The 16,328-nt window shown below is 43.7% G+C and overlaps 1 protein-coding gene across 1 annotated transcript in view; it reads right to left on the bottom strand.

The window, feature by feature from the left end:
• The window catches only part of rgl2 (ral guanine nucleotide dissociation stimulator-like 2), a 48,230-nt gene that overhangs the window by 20,853 nt on the left and 11,049 nt on the right, over positions 1-16,328 (bottom strand). The window contains exon 3 of the mRNA XM_079569335.1: positions 3,083-3,127. Coding sequence (XP_079425461.1) covers positions 3,083-3,127 — 45 coding nt within the window. The remainder of the gene's footprint in view (positions 1-3,082; positions 3,128-16,328) is intronic.

The raw sequence follows: 16,328 nt of genomic DNA, 5'->3' as shown, positions 1-16,328 counted from the left end.
ACTTTTAAGAAAGTCTCCATATGGGTTAATATCGGATATCGGCAGATCCTCAAACCCTCAGTATCGGGATCGGTGCATCTCTAATTTTGTCTTTATTTCAGATTCATTTCCTTTCCAATGGGGTAAAACTGCACTTGTCCGTTTGACTTTCTTATGTTGAGATGAACCTAAGAACCAGTGAAAACCGCTCAAACCTGGATTCACATGATCAGTTCTTACTTTAAACTGATGCTGATGTTTTACTTTCTGTATCTGTGTTTTAGTTTAGCATCAATATCATTTATTATTCTAAATAATGAGGCTGAGAGTTTCCCTGTGGAATCAAACACCATCGATTCAGTTCAGTTAAAACGCCGATAAACTCCCTCGTCATTAATTATGAACAGGCGTCTCAGACACGCGGCCCGGGGGCCAAATGCGGCCCGCGAGGTAATGACTTATGTAGCAAGACGAGCGGTGATGGCGACTTAAAAACAATATCAGACAAAATAAACAACTGTTAACATAAATATTGACACTGGAGAGAAGCTCCTTCAGGCAAAGCAGGTTTGTTTATGATGGACACAGGCAGAGTCCAGGCTTAGCAAACATACACGTTTTATTTACTGTATATTTCGTTTCAATAAATGATTTTCTGTATTGGTTGTTAAAGGTTCAGTTGGTCCACAGGTTTACACTTTCACAGACATTTCATGTACGACCACAAACTGCAGTGAGTGAACCACGAAAGACAAGGCAACAACATACAGGACAGGCCCGTCATGGCACCAGCGCGGGCCAGACCACCGTCTGCCACAGGGCACAACACACGGGGGGGCACAACAAACGGGGGGGGCACAACACACGGGGGGGGCACAACACACGGGGGGGGCACAACAAACGGGGGGGGCACAGCACATGGGGGGCACAACACACGGGGGGGCCATGACAGCAGACGCACACCCTCCCTGCCCATGGAGCATCTGGGGCTACATCGTGGAACAGTTACCATGCGGAGCTTTTTTTTTTAATTGAAAAATATACAAAATTAACATAAACAAGGCTCGAGGCTCAGGTGTGCAAGGCTTCAGTTTCCAGTGTAAACAAAAATACAGAAAAATATAAAAATAAATAGTTTTACAGTGCAAATTCATTACATAGAACTTTGGTCTTCAGGCAATAATTCAAGGAGGTCACATAAGAGGACATTAGTGATTCAAATACAACAAGTACCACGCGGAGCTGTCCGGAAGAGCGAGGAACGCACCGACACCGGCGGGACCAGGAAGTGAGTGACGTCACAGAACGAAGGAGTGAGTGCATTGCACTTATGTACCCGCGGCGCCACCAGCTGGCGGGAGGAGGTGCAACAGGTGCCATGCCACACTTATTTATATTATTTACGGCCCGTCGGTAAATTGCATTAAACACGTTAGAACTACATTTCCCATGATGCACCGCGCGGTAGCGTCAACGCTGCTGCGGACGCGAGAATGACAACATCAGACGGGGAAGGAGACGCGGCGCTGCTGCAGACGACTTAACAACTTTATTCAACAGAGAAACAGACTGAGAGAGAGGAGCTTCTGAACCAGGAGGAGACTCAGAACATGAGGAGAAACTTCAGTTGTTCATCTAAACATGTGCTGGAAAAGTTAGAGCAGCAGCAGAAAGACAAAAAACACCTTTACCAGATTTACCTTTAGGACTTTGCAAAGCGAACACTTTGTATTAGTGTTTAAAAGGACACACCAGTAAAGTGAGGAGCCTTTTCTCTCAGAGCTGCATTATCAGGTCAGTGAATTTAACCTTTATGACACATGTGAACACATGATCCATAGTTACAACTACAGAATATGGAAACGTATAGAAATACTGCAAATAATTACAGCAACATTGACAGCATGACCTTCCACCAGAGCCCCAGTTAACGGGGATTGTGTGCTCCCAAAATGTAGAAAATCTTTTGGACAGTGGAGCTTCTCCTTCAGAGGGGCTGTACTGTGGAACTCTCTCCCTACGGCTCTGAAACTGCAGACGGACGTCACCATCTTCACCAGAGGCTTAAGCAGTGGCTCAAATCGGCCCAAAGGTGTTCACATGTGTAAAATGTGCCTTATCTAGTTTAATAATCTGTTTTATTGTAACCGTGTTTAATAATGTGTTGTATTTTTAAATCCTAAAAGCCCCCTACGGACAGGTGTTGAAAATGAGCACATGTGCTTTAACACTTTAAACAATGCATCTGGTTCGTCCAATGTAATTGCTATGTCCATGTTAAATAAATAAATAAATGAAAATAAAATAAAAAAAGCCCCATCAATTCAAGGTCAGAGGTCAGTGACTCCACATTATTTACATGAGGTGAATCTGAGCTGATCTCAGACACTCCAGAGTCTGGACAAGAGTCCGAGTCAACACATTCATGGATGTGTTTATTATATGACGGGTCATTGAAAATGAACACAGTAAAAATGTGTTTAAAACAAGTTTGAAGCTGATGTTTTTGCTGGTGCTCATGATCTGCTCCAGCCCCTGCTCGGGCTTTTCTTCACTACATTAAAATGACATTTGTTGTACATTGTGGAAACTGGCCCTGACTGAAACATCACTGATGCTGAACCAAAATGGGATTCATTACAAAAAAACTAATTGTCTAAGTCTGTGATTTCAAATGTAGAAGCTCAGCAAATGTTTGGCTGATTGGAAACCTCGAGAAGCTTAAACATGTGCAGATGTACAGTCTGTTTAAGTTATAATATAGCAAACAATAAAAAGTTGCTAAATCATAATTGTTTAATATAAAAGGCTTCGTCTGTTGCCCCCGACCAACACTGGGTTTTTGGCCCCGGGTCCAGATGAGTTTGAGACGCCTGATAATGAAAGACTCGTCAGAGAAGCTTCACGTTTTCAGCTCGTTTTAGGGCCTCATCGTGTGGACTTTACATTTGACTCTGTTAGAAGAAAGTGCAATATTCACATAAAAACCACTGAAGCTAAATATACATGTTCACTTCCTGGTTTTGTTTTTAAAAGCTGTAGATTGAGTGTGAAACGACACCATGGGGCGTGGATGTGGTTAAGTGTGAGCGTGTGGTCGTACCAGGTCCAGGGGGCAGTACCACGTGGTCTTCATGGGGGAGTCCGTCTGTGGAAAAACACACGCCGGGTCAGTCACAGACGGGTTAAACCACTTCCTGAAGCCTCTGTGACGCTGCTGTGACATTAAACACGGAGTGACTGTTTTCCGGTGACTCTTTTATGTGAGAGTAATAGAATACAGTTACTTTCCTGAAAGTACATGGCAGCCGTCGCCCGTTACATTTAAGATTCATATTGCACAACATTATTAACCTCTTAACTCCCGCCTGAACCGAGAGGATCTTTTTCCTCACGTCATCAGATTATTTTTTTTTCCATCATTTTTTTGTTGGGTATTCAACTCATTTTTGTAACTTTTTCTGTCATTTTTTTGTAATTTTTTTTATCACATTTTTGTAATTTTTTTTGGTCACATTATTTATTTATTTTTAAATCAAATTATTGTCTTTTTTTTTTGAATTTTTGTCAAATTTTTACCACATTTGGTCAAATTTTTGTCATTTTTTGTTAGCCTGGCTAACACCAGACTAAAATCACAAGTGATATTTAGTCTGGGGACCACCAATTCATTTTCTCGTAGGAGAGGTGTGGTTTACGATCGTCCATACTCGTTTATTGGGCGATACGAAAAAGAAAAAAAAAGTCTCATGCGTCTGCACGTAGCCATGGCCAATCGTATCATCGTATGAGATGACGTATGACGTACCCGCTGTAAACTTTTGAATATAAACTATTTAGAACAAGGTCTAAAGCTTGATCAAAAAATACCATCGTGTCTGCTGCTGTCATGTTGGATCCGTAAATAAACTTTTTTTTTTTTATCCGTAAATAAACTACAAGCTTCCATATATCGAATAGCGCGTCATCGTCTTGCCGTCCCTCCTCGCTCTGTGATTGGTTCCCAAATCCACCGGAGATGTCGGCCATGGTCCCCAGGCTGTTGTGCAGTTCGAAATAATTCGAGCGCACACAGCAGCATGGTGTCAGCCAGGTTAATTTTTTGTCACATTTTTGTCATTTGTTTGTCATTTTTTTGTCATCTTTTTTTTGTCACATTTTCATCAATTTTCTGTCAATTTCTTGTGACATTTTTGCCACTTTTTCATCATTGTTTTCGTCTCAGTTTTGTTGCTATTTTCCAGAAGCTTTTGGATTGGGGTAAAGCCAAAGAAAATGTGTTCGGTTCAGGTGGGAGTGAAGGAGTTAAAGCTGAAATAACCTGTGAAAAGTAATATTATGATGTTCATGTTCAGGGGCGGATCTAGAGGGGTGGCACGGGGTAAGTAAAGGTCTTGCCCCCCCCCCAGCCAGGTTTTGTCCTTGTCTGTAACTGTAGCCATCAGCCAAGTACCAACTCCTGAGGCCCCAAGATGATGCTTTTATCCTTGATTTCTTTTCTAGATCCGCCCCTGTTCATGAGTGTGAATCCTGCAGCTGAAAATGCAGAGAGAAGTTAAACCTTTTATTACAATGATTTTTCATGAACATGTTTAAACCACATAAAGTAATGTCCACGTGGTCCTCTGGGGGAAACATGGGAAACTCCCCGACTTCTGCACCTGACTTGGAAATCAGATGATTTGTTTTATTATCGTCTAAAGCAGGGGTGCCCAAAGTGGGAAACAATTCTGTTGACACTTTCAAAATAATCTAATGTAGCATTTTCTTTGAGTTAACGAATGAGGTAAAGTTACTGTAGGTTCTGTAGATACAGGTGTGTTTTTTTGCACTAAATTGCTACAATTGTTGATTTTGTTTTAATAAAATTAGTCTTTTGCCGTAGTTACCATTTGTTTTAATATAGCATGTTATTTGCATGATAATAAGCTGCACTAACACACTTCATATAGAATGATTTTTTTTTACACATGTGTCCACACTGGTCAATGAGCCGCTCTGTCCACAAACGTTACACAGTTACAAACGCATTTAAAGAACCTTCAGCCACTGGAAATAAACATAAACAAAATGGTGGCTATAGGTGTGTTTACATTTATAAAAGTATTGCATTATATTATTCTCTAGACCTGCTGCAGCGGCTCCTCCGTGTTCAGCAGCGACTCAAACATTTAATCTTCATTTTAGTCAAAGCGATATTTTTGTGAACTAAATTGGACTAAAACATGAAACTAAAACTATGACTGACTTTATTTGGTCGGGACAGTGCAGGTTAATGAACATACATGGGTCTCATGCATGTAAACAAGCCACACCAGACTGTAGAACAAAGACTCCAACCAAGACCCAGACCTGAACCAAGACTCGAACCAAGCCCCAGACCAAGACCTGAACCAAGACCCAGACCATAACCAAGACCCGAACCAAGACCCAGACCATAACCAAGACCTGAACCAAGATCAAGACCCAGAGCGAGCGTCAATGTTTTCATCTGCAGGGATAAATCTTATTCATCCTGGCCTATTGTACATGTTTTTAGTGGTATAAAGCCTACGCAGACACGGGGAGAACATGCAAACTCCACACAGAAAGGCTCTGTCCAGGTGGAAATCGAACCCGGGACCTTCCATGCCCCAAGACTAAATAAAAAGACACATTAAAAAAAGAATCATTATTAACCCCTTAACTCCCACCTGAACCGAGCACATTTTCTCCAGTTTGGCTTTACCCCAATCCAAAAGCTTCTGGAAAAAAGGTGTGAAAATAGCAACAAAACTGAGACGAAAACAATGATGGAAATGTGACAAAAAAGTGAGAAAACATTGACAAAAAAGTGACAAAAAAAGGACAAAAAATTGACAAAAAATTGACAAAAAATTGACAAAAAAATGACAAAAAATGATGAAAAAGTGGTGAAAATGTCACAAAATGTCACAAAAAACAGACAAAAAATGACAAAAAATGATGAAATAATGATGAAAAATGGACAAAAAAATGACAAAAAAATTGACCAAAAGGACAAATGTGACAAAAAGTGACAAAAAATTTACAAAAAAGTTACAAAATGAGTTGAAAACCCCCCAAAAAATGATGGAAAAAAAATCTGATGACGTGAGGAAAAAGATCCATTTGGATGAGTTTTATAGATCTTAGCTTTCAAATGAGCTGTTACACTGGCCTACAGGATTTGGGTAAAGCTGACCTGGAGAAAATGCTCTCGGTTCAGGCGGGAGTTAAGAGGTTAAAAGGGGATTTTGTTGTTGTCGTTGTCCCAAACCCTGATGGTCAGCAGGAAAAGCCCTCTCCGCCAAAAAGTGACAAAAATTCAACAAAAAAAGTGACAAAAATTCTACAAAAATGTGGCAAAAACTCAACCAAAAAGTGACAAAAATTCAACCAAAAAGTGACAAAAATTCAACAAAAAAGTGACAAAAACTCAACCAAAAAGTGACAAAAATTCAACAAAAAAGTGACAAAAATTCAACCAAAAAGTGACAAAAACTCAACAAAAAAGTGACAAAAATTCAACCAAAAACTGACAAAAATTCAACAAAAAACTGACAAAAAATCAACAAAAATGTCACAAAAAAGAAAAAAAAGAAAAGGTGACACAACACAGCAACAACGCGAGGAAAAATATCAGTTTTGTGGGTCTTAGCTTTCAAATGAGGTGTTACACAGACCTATAGAATGACCAAAGAGGACAGAATGCATTTGGGTTAGGATGGTCCTGATGGTCAGCAGGAAAAGCCCTCGCCGCCGCAGCCACGTAAACGCCGCGGCGCCCGTCGCTGGAGCCCGAAGCGTCCGTCCTAAACCAGTTCCTCAGGCCTGGTCCTGGACCTGCTGCGACATGTGCAGCTGCTACTGGCCTCTGCACGGCCCCACCCTCTGCACTCAAACCCTGCAGATCCTCCTCACCTCTCCTCCCGCGGGGCCCCCTCCTGCGCCCGCCGCTGCCCGCCGCTGCCCCGCGCCCGTCGGCCCTCAGCTCGGCCGCGCTGTGGCGAGCTGTGGCGAGCAGTTCCGTTCGGTCGCTGTCGTCTAACAGCGCTCAGGGGAACAGAAAAACAAACCTGAAGAGAGAGATAAGGGAGAGCGAGAGGGAGAGCGCAGGCCTGGCCCCTCCCCCACAGCGCTCCAAGCCCCGCCCACTGAAACAGGATCGCTCAGGTGCACCCACAGGTAACACAACACCGGGCGCCGTGGCAACAGGAGCAAAGTCCCGTAAACACCGCGGCTTCTGCAGTCCCTCAGCGTCAGTGCAAAGGCTGCAGGACAAAACATGTACAATAGGATGAACGAGTGTGTTTGAGAGAGTGCATGAGGACAACGGGTTGTTCATTAACCTGTCCCGACACAATAAAGCAATAAACTAAACGAATATACACAGGGCACAAGTAAAGACAAAGGGACTAAAGTTTAGGCCGTTTTCGTTCCACTCTTTAACCCCTTAACTCCCGCCTGAACCGAGCACATTTTCTCCAGTTTGGCTTTACCCCAATCCAAAAGCTTCTGGAAAAAAGCCACAAAACAGCCACAAAAAATGAGAAGAAAACAAGGATGTAAACGCAACAAAAATGTGACAAAAATGTGACAAAAATTCAACAAAAATGTGACAAAAATTCAACAAAAATGTGACAAAAAATCAACAAAAATGTGCCAAAAATTCAACAAAAAGTGACAAAAATTCAACAAAAATGTGACAAAAATTCAAAACAAAAATGTGACAAAAATTCAACAAAAAGTGACAAAAATTCAACAAAAATGTGACAAAAACTCAACAAAAATGTGACAAAAACTCAACAAAAAGTGACAAAAATTCAACAAAAATGTGACAAAAATTCAACAAAAATGTGACAAAAATTCAACAAAAAGTGACAAAAATTCAACAAAAATGTGACAAAAATTCAACAAAAACGTGACAAAAATTCAACAAAAACGTGACAAAAATTCAACAAAAATGTGACAAAAATTCAACAAAAATGTGACAAAAATTCAACAAAAATGTGACAAAAATTCAACAAAAATGTGACAAAAATTCAACAAAAATGTGACAAAAATTCAACAAAAAAGTGACAAAAATTCAACAAAAATGTGACAAAAATTCAACAAAAATGTGACAAAAATTCAACAAAAATGTGACAAAAATTCAACAAAAATGTGACAAAAATTCAACAAAAATGTGACAAAAATTCAACAAAAATTCAACAAAAAATCTACAAAAATTCAACAAAAATTCAACAAAAATTCAACAAAAATTCAACAAAAATGTGACAAAAAGTGACAAAAATTCAACAAAAATTCAACAAAAATTCAACAAAAATTCAACAAAAATTCAACAAAAAGTGACAAAAAACAAAAAAAAGTGACAAAAACTCAACAAAAAATGAAGAAAACTCAACAAAAAGTGACAAAAATTCAACAAAAATGTGACAAAAATTCAACAAAAATGTCACAAAAACTGAACAAAAATGTCACAAAAATGTTTAAAAAAAAAGAAAAGAAAAAAAAACATACAAAAGGTGACAAAATGTTAACCTGCTCTGTCCTGATACAATAAAGCAATAAACTAAACGAATATACACAGGGCACAAGTAAAGACAAAGGGACTAAAGTTCAGGTCGTTTTCCACTCATTAACCACATCATGTTGAGTTAATGAAATGTGATTAATCCTCATATTCAGTCAGTTTAACACTTCAAACCTCTGTAATCACCACACATATACATGCATGTACTTTTATATTTATAACCTATTTTACACTTTTTACAGTGAAAACTACATCCTGACTAAACTAAATCACTTAAAGGTCCTATATCAGCAAATCGACTTTTTGGAGCTTTCAAACATGTTGTTGCTGTTTCCTTCCTTAATTTATAAAACAGTATTTCTCAGTATTTCTGTTGTAAGAAAGAAACAAAGAAAAAATAAATAAAAAGGAAGTGCCTGAGGCGTCTGTGCTGCCCCTGAGGAGTAAACAAACACACTGTGGAGAAGGAGCTCTTTCTAACCTACTCTGGACACGCCTGTTCTGTGTGTTAGCGTGTGTGTGTGTGTGTGTGTGTTAGCTTGTGTGTTAGCGCGGGTGTTAGCATGTGTGTTAGCGTGTGTGCTAGAGTGTGTGTTAGCGTGTGTGTTAGCATGTGTGTTAGCATGTGTGTTAGCGTGTGTGTTAGCATGTGTGTTAGCATGTGTGTTAGCGCGTGTGTGTTAGCGCGGGTGCTAGCATGTGTGTTAGCGTGTGTGTTAGCGTGTGTGTTAGCGCGTGTGTGTTAGCGCGGGTGCTAGCATGTGTGTTAGCATGTGTTAGCGTGTGTGTTAGCGCGTGTGTTAGCGCATGTGTGTTAGCGCGGGTGCTAGCATGTGTGTTAGCGTGTGTGTTAGCGCGTGTGTGTTAGCGCGGGTGCTAACATGTGTGTTAGCGTGTGTTAGCGTGTATGTTAGCGCGTGGGTGTTAGCGTGTGTGCTAGCATGTGTGTTAGCGTGTGTGTTAGCGTGTGTTAGCGCGTGTGCTAGCGCGGGTGTTAGCGCGGGTTTTAGTGTGTGTTAGTGCGTGTGTGTGTGTTACCGTGTGTATTAGCGTGTGTGTTAGCATGTGTATTAGCGCGTGTGTTAGCGCGCGTGTTAGCGTGTGTGTTAGCATGTGTGCTAGCATGTGTGTTAGCGTGTGTGCTAGCATGTGTGTTAGCGTGTGTTAGCGTGTGTGCTAGCATGTGTGTTAGCGTGTGTTAGCGTGCTTGTTAGCATGTGTGTTAGCATGTGTTAGCGTGTTAGCGTGTGTGTTAGCCATTTATGAAGCTGTGTTGCAGATGTCAACTCCTTATAACTGCATCATGAAGTAACTTCTCTTATTGCTGTGATATTTATATTTCTTTTACTGCTAAAGTTGTATGAGCAGCGAGAGGGGGCGGAGTCAACTGAATCAAAGCGTTGTGTCTTCCGGGTTTGAAAAATACCCCCAGAAAATACTTATATAAAAAAATAACAAAAATAGTACTCCATAGTGGTAGAGGAACAATATATCATATCGATGCCTTTACTTTACTTTGAGATGGATAAAATATCAGGATACAGATAAATAAAAGTTGACATTTGTGTGTGTTTGACCTTGTCGTGACCCGGCGGCTGCATCACTGGTTATTTTGACGCCTTGACTTTCGGTCACAATGGCCTCTAATGCGGATCAGCCCCGCCCTGGGCCATTAAACCCCCCCTGCTCCCACAGACTCTGAGACTTACACCAGCAGAGCGGAGAGATCTGAGTTCTACATTTGACCTGAGCTCGACCCCTCGTTCTGAAGTGAATATAAACGTATCTGATCTTTCTGTAAACGGTTTGATCCTCCGTCCCTGCAGGAAATGCTTCAGCTTCTTCAGGAGGAAGCGTCGCCCTGTTGTTGTGAAATAAAACAACATTTCGTAACAAACTGTCGTCACGTTTTGTGCTAAATCTGGAAACTTCACATCATATTTCAACACTTCATAAAACACGGCCTCAGATTTACTGCAGCAAAATGTGGTTTCATAACAAAGAGGAGAAGATTTTACATAATACGGCTCTCGACACCCACTGGAGATGCATTAGTGACATCAGAGGCAGGTTCTTTATGGAGAAACTGGCCTGATGTTTAGCAGAAGCTTTATGAAGTCCAAGAAGTCACCAGACAGGTCCAGGATAACGTTATGGAGAAGTTTAAAGCTGGGTTAGGTTAGAAAAACATCTGTCTGTGAACAGCTTAACCCCTTAACTCCCACCTGAACGGATCCCGTTTTCTCCAGTTTGACTTTACCCTAATCAAAAAGATTCTTGGGAAAAACACCAAAACAGCCACAAAAAATGAGAAGAAAACAAGGATGTAAACGCGACAAAAATGTGACAAAAACGCAACAAAAATGTGACAAAAATTAAACAAAAATGTGACAAAAATTCAACAAAAATGTGACAAAAAATCAACAAAAATGTGACAAAAATGCAACAAAAATGTGACAAAAAATTCAACAAAAATGTGACAAAAATTCAACAAAAATGTGACAAAAACTCAACAAAAATGTGACAAAAATTCAACAAAAATGTAACAAAAACTCAACAAAAATGTGACAAAAATTCAACAAAAATGTGACAAAAAATCATCAAAAATGTGACAAAAATTCAACAAAAATGTGACAAAAACTCAACAAAAATGTGACAAAAATTCAACAAAAATGTGACAAAAATTCAACAAAAAGTGAAAAAATTAAACAAAAATGTGACAAAAATTCAACAAAAATGTGACAAAAATTCAACAAAAATGTGACAAAAATTCAACAAAAATGTAACAAAAACTCAACAAAAATGTGACAAAAATTCAACAAAAAGTGAAAAAAATTCAACAAAAATGTGACAAAAAATCAACAAAAACGTGACAAAAAATCAACAAAAACGTGACAAAAATTCAACAAAAATGTGACAAAAACTCAACAAAAATTTGACTAAAATAAAAAAAATACAAAAAACACAAAAGGTGACACAACACAGCAACAACGCGAGGAAAAAGATCAGTTTTGTGGGTCTTAGCTTTCAAATGAGGTGTTACACAGGCCTATATAATGGCCAAAGAGGACAGAAGGCAGATATCTTAAGTTTTCTACGATGTATGGAGTATTACTACAAAGTTGCGGGATGTGCAGTAATATCCGCAAAAGAAAAAAGCCTTCATGAAAAACACTGGTCCAGAGTGGGTATCTAGGAGAGATATGTGATTTTGTTGTTTTTATTTTTTATCTGTATAAAATGCAAAGCACTCCATTAGAAATGCATCTGATGATTTTTCGGTTTTGTCCGTTTGTACGGCAACTACTACTTATTTACCAGTAGTTATAATTTCCCCCCTTTCCCCGGTTAATATATTTCAAAATGTAGTCTGAATGTTTTTTGTATTTTCTTCTTTTTTTTTGTTTTTTTTTGTTTTTATGCTTTGTTAATGTCAATTGTCCTGTCCTGTCATGTATGGTTTTAAGTTGGAAAAAAAAAACACTCACACAACATAAAGAGAAGTGAAAGCTGTAAAGTCGAGGGTCAGCGTATTATGGGATTGAAACAAACACATTCATCTTAAAATCATGAATGCGGTCAGATACAGACAGTCGCTCACACTCAGAGCTCATGAAAACAATCGACATTTCAGGGCGGATCTTTTTCCTCACGTTAGCAGATTTTTTTCCATCATTTTTTAATATAATATATATATATATATTTTATATATATACATAAAGCACCAGGTCTGGCAGGAGAACAGCGGCTCAGGTGCTTGGAGAGCCCCCCCTCCCCTGTTCAAATGTGCCCCCCCACCTCCGAATCGCTTCTGACGCCAGTGAGCGGTATATCGCAAAACCGCGGGAATGTGTTGATTACCGCCCGCGGAATGAAAAAATCCAAACCGGCACAGCCCTAACGACAGCAGGTTAACAAAACAAGGGCACCGCGATAAATGTGGTTTGTGAGAGACAGCGCGAGGATTCAGTGGTTCAGATCTGAGCCCAGTGAGGATCTCGCATCTCTGTCCCGCTGTATTCGCCGTCACACGGATTACCATGACAGGGCCCTTCTCGCTCTCTCACTCTCCTCCCTTTTCCACCAGGCTGGTGCCGGTGCTGGTTCTGGGCCAGTTCCAGTTTCAGAACCGGCTCTTTCGTTTTCCACTGAAAAAAACTCTGGCTCTTGGTTCCAATATCTGGTGCCGGTTGGGAACCAATTAAAAGCTGGACCAAGAAACGGGCACCAGTGATGTCAGCGGCTGGGGGCGTGGCTCTCTCCTCCAACAAACAATCAATATTAGTTAGTTTGTGCTTGTAACTTTCTGGAGAAGCCGAAACAGTCTCTGTGGAGGAAACTGTTGTTTTGCTTTATGCTCTTCAGCTAAAACAAGAGTTAGAAAGAAGAAATCAAAATGTTAACGGCTGCTGTGACTGAAACATAAACTTATTTTTCTGTATTTTATAACCAGATGTGACTGTAGTAAGATGTTACTATACATGTTTTATGTTGACTTCCCAAAGCGTTGCTATGACAATAGGCACAGCTCTCATTTTGGTGGAAAACCAAGTCAGTCTGGAACCAACCCGGCACCAGAACCAGCTCTGAACCAGCACCTTGGTGGAAAAGCCCGCTCTGTTCCTGCTCTTCCTCAGGGTTTTCCTCATGAGTGTCGGGAGCGATTTCTAAAAGGATGAGCCCGAAAGCGGCTAAAACCTTCCCCCCGACGCGGCCCTGGAGACGCGTGTTCTCGCCGAGCCCGTGATGTCGCCCGTGATGTCGCCCGTGATGTCGCCCGTGATGTCGCCCGTGACGTCGCCCGTGATGTCGCCCGTGACGTCGCCCGTGATGTCGCCCGTGACGTCGCCCGTGATGTCGCCCGTGATGTGACGTCGCCCGTGATGTCGCCCGTGATGTTGCCCGTGACGTCGCTCGTGATGTCGCCCGTGATGTCGCCCGTGACGTCGCCCGTGATGTCGCCCGTGATGTCGCCCGTGATGTCGCCCGTGATGTCGCCCGTGACGTCGCCCGTGATGTCGCCCGTGACGTCGCCCGTGACGTCGCCCGTGATGTCGCCCGTGATGTCGCCCGTGATGTTGCCCGTGATGTCGCCCGTGATGTCGCCCGTGACGTCGCCCGTGACGTCGCCCGTGATGTCGCCCGTGACGTCGCCCGTGATGTCGCCCGTGATGTCGCCCGTGATGTTGCCCGTGATGTTGCCCGTGACGTCGCCCGTGATGTCGCCCGTGATGTCGCCCGTGACGTCGCCCGTGATGTCGCCCGTGATGTTGCCCGTGATGTCGCCCGTGACGTCGCCCGTGATGTCGCCCGTGACGTCGCCCGTGATGTCGCCCGTGATGTCGCCCGTGATGTTGCCCGTGATGTTGCCCGTGACGTCGCCCGTGATGTTGCCCGTGATGTCGCCCGTGATGTTGCCCGTGACGTCGCCCGTGATGTTGCCCGTGATGTCGCCCGTGACGTCGCCCGTGACGTCGCCCGTGACGTCGCCCGTGATGTCGCCCGTGATGTTGCCCGTGATGTCGCCCGTGATGTCGCCCGTGATGTTGCCCGTGATGTCGCCCGTGATGTCGCCCGTGATGTTGCCCGTGATGTCGCCCGTGATGTCGCCCGTGATGTTGCCCGTGACGTCGCCCGTGATGTCGCCCGTGATGTCGCCCGTGACGTCGCCCGTGATGTCGCCCGTGATGTTGCCCGTGATGTCGCCCGTGACGTCGCCCGTGACGTCGCCCGTGATGTTGCCCGTGACGTCGCCCGTGACGTCGCCCGTGATGTCGCCCGTGATGTCGCCCGTGATGTCGCCCGTGACGTCGCCCGTGATGTCGCCCGTGACGTCGCCCGTGATGTTGCCCGTGATGTCGCCCGTGACGTCGCCCGTGATGTCGCCCGTGATGTCGCCCGTGATGTCGCCCGTGATGTCGCCCGTGATGTCGCCCGTGATGTCGCCCGTGATGTCGCCCGTGATGTTGCCCGTGATGTCGCCCGTGATGTCGCCCGTGATGTTGCCCGTGATGTCGCCCGTGACGTCGCCCGTGATGTCGCCCGTGATGTCGCCCGTGATGTCGCCCGTGATGTCGCCCGTGATGTCGCCCGTGATGTCGCCCGTGATGTCGCCCGTGATGTCGCCCGTGACGTCGCCCGTGATGTCGCCCGTGATGTCGCCCGTGACGTCGCCCGTGATGTCGCCCGTGACGTCACCTGTGATGTCGCCCGTGACGTCGCCCGTGATGTCGCCCGTGACGTCGCCCGTGATGTCGCCCGTGACGTCGCCCGTGATGTCGCCCGTGATGTGACGTCGCCCGTGATGTCGCCCGTGATGTCGCCCGTGACGTCGCCCGTGATGTCGCCCGTGATGTCGCCCGTGATGTCGCCCGTGACGTCGCCCGTGATGTCGCCCGTGACGTCGCCCGTGATGTCGCCCGTGATGTGACGTCGCCCGTGACGTCGCCCGTGATGTCGCCCGTGACGTCGCCCGTGATGTCGCCCGTGATGTCGCCCGTGATGTCGCCCGTGATGTCGCCCGTGATGTCGCCCGTGATGTCGCCCGTGATGTCGCCCGTGATGTCGCTCGTGATGTCACCTGTGATGGCGCCCGTGGAGCCTGTGGGAGCTCCTCACTTCCTGCTAAAGGAACTGGACGGTGCAGGAAGAGCTCACAAACACAGGAAGCTCTCACTCATTCTCACACTTCCACACACACAACACACACAACACCCAACGCCAACGCCACCAGCACAAAGTGTTCCTGCCTCATGCCCTGGTGATGACTCGCCTTTCAAACCTTTGGGATAAATATCTATGTAGAGATATCAGTTTGAAAGGTTTCCAGCAAATTACTGACATACATATGAGGAGGAAATATAGGTATCGCTTTATATTCAGAGGTGCTCATTCAGTGGTAATAAGGCATTAATAAACATTATTACTGCCTCAGAAATATCCCAAATATCGACCCGATACGTGACATCATCACAAAAAGCAGTTTTTGCCGCTGGAACATCTGCACGTGTTGCAGAAGAGTTCAGTTGCTCTGAGCAGAGCCTTGACATTTCAGCCTGATATCGTGGCTCTGTTTCCTCACTGAATAAGAGCCGCGGGGGAGACAGAGCCACTGCAGTCAATAATAATAATGTTAATAAGTTTAGCTAGCAGCTAACTTACACAACTACACCATAAGTAACATATACAAAAAAGTCGTTTTTCACATTTTTCTGATAAAAATACAGGGTACATACACTAAAATGGCCACAATTTTTTTTCGCGATATTTCCAGCAGAGCAGACCCTCCAATTATTGGTCCTTAGGGTCAAAGTTAAGAGAAAAAACACAAATAAAACATATATCAGACCTTGTCAGGTTCAACCCAATTTAAAGAGCTTTTAAGAGTTTGGGTCCCTGACTAATAAGAACTGACCCGGCAGAGCCAGAGCTCCACATGGTGGTGTTGGTGCACCAACCCCCCCCCCGGGGCTGTATCTACCCGGGACCTTCTCTCTGTGAAGCTCGAGTGCTAACCACCGTGCCGTCGGTGCTTTAGCCTCAGCCGTGGCCCCCCCTTTGTTTTGTTATAAATATATTCCTCCTCTGTCATCGCAGCACATTCAGCCTCAGTCTGGAGGAAATAACGTCCGTATATATAAACTCACTCGTCTCACTCGTTATAACACCATCATTACGATCACGTTACTCTCTGTGAAATGTGCTGTATAAACATGACCTGCCTATAGGCGGCGCTACAGCTCACACTTGACACTTAAAGGAAAAATCTATGTGATTTTCTCCTTCATCTCGTCCAGTTTTCTTTCTCCTGTTAAAA

Source organism: Gobius niger (assembly GCF_951799975.1).
Source record: "Gobius niger genome assembly, chromosome: 13".
Taxonomy (NCBI): Eukaryota; Metazoa; Chordata; class Actinopteri; order Gobiiformes; family Gobiidae; genus Gobius; species Gobius niger.
The sequence above is the reverse complement of the archived record's forward strand: the minus strand, read 5'-3'. Positions and strand labels throughout refer to the sequence as shown.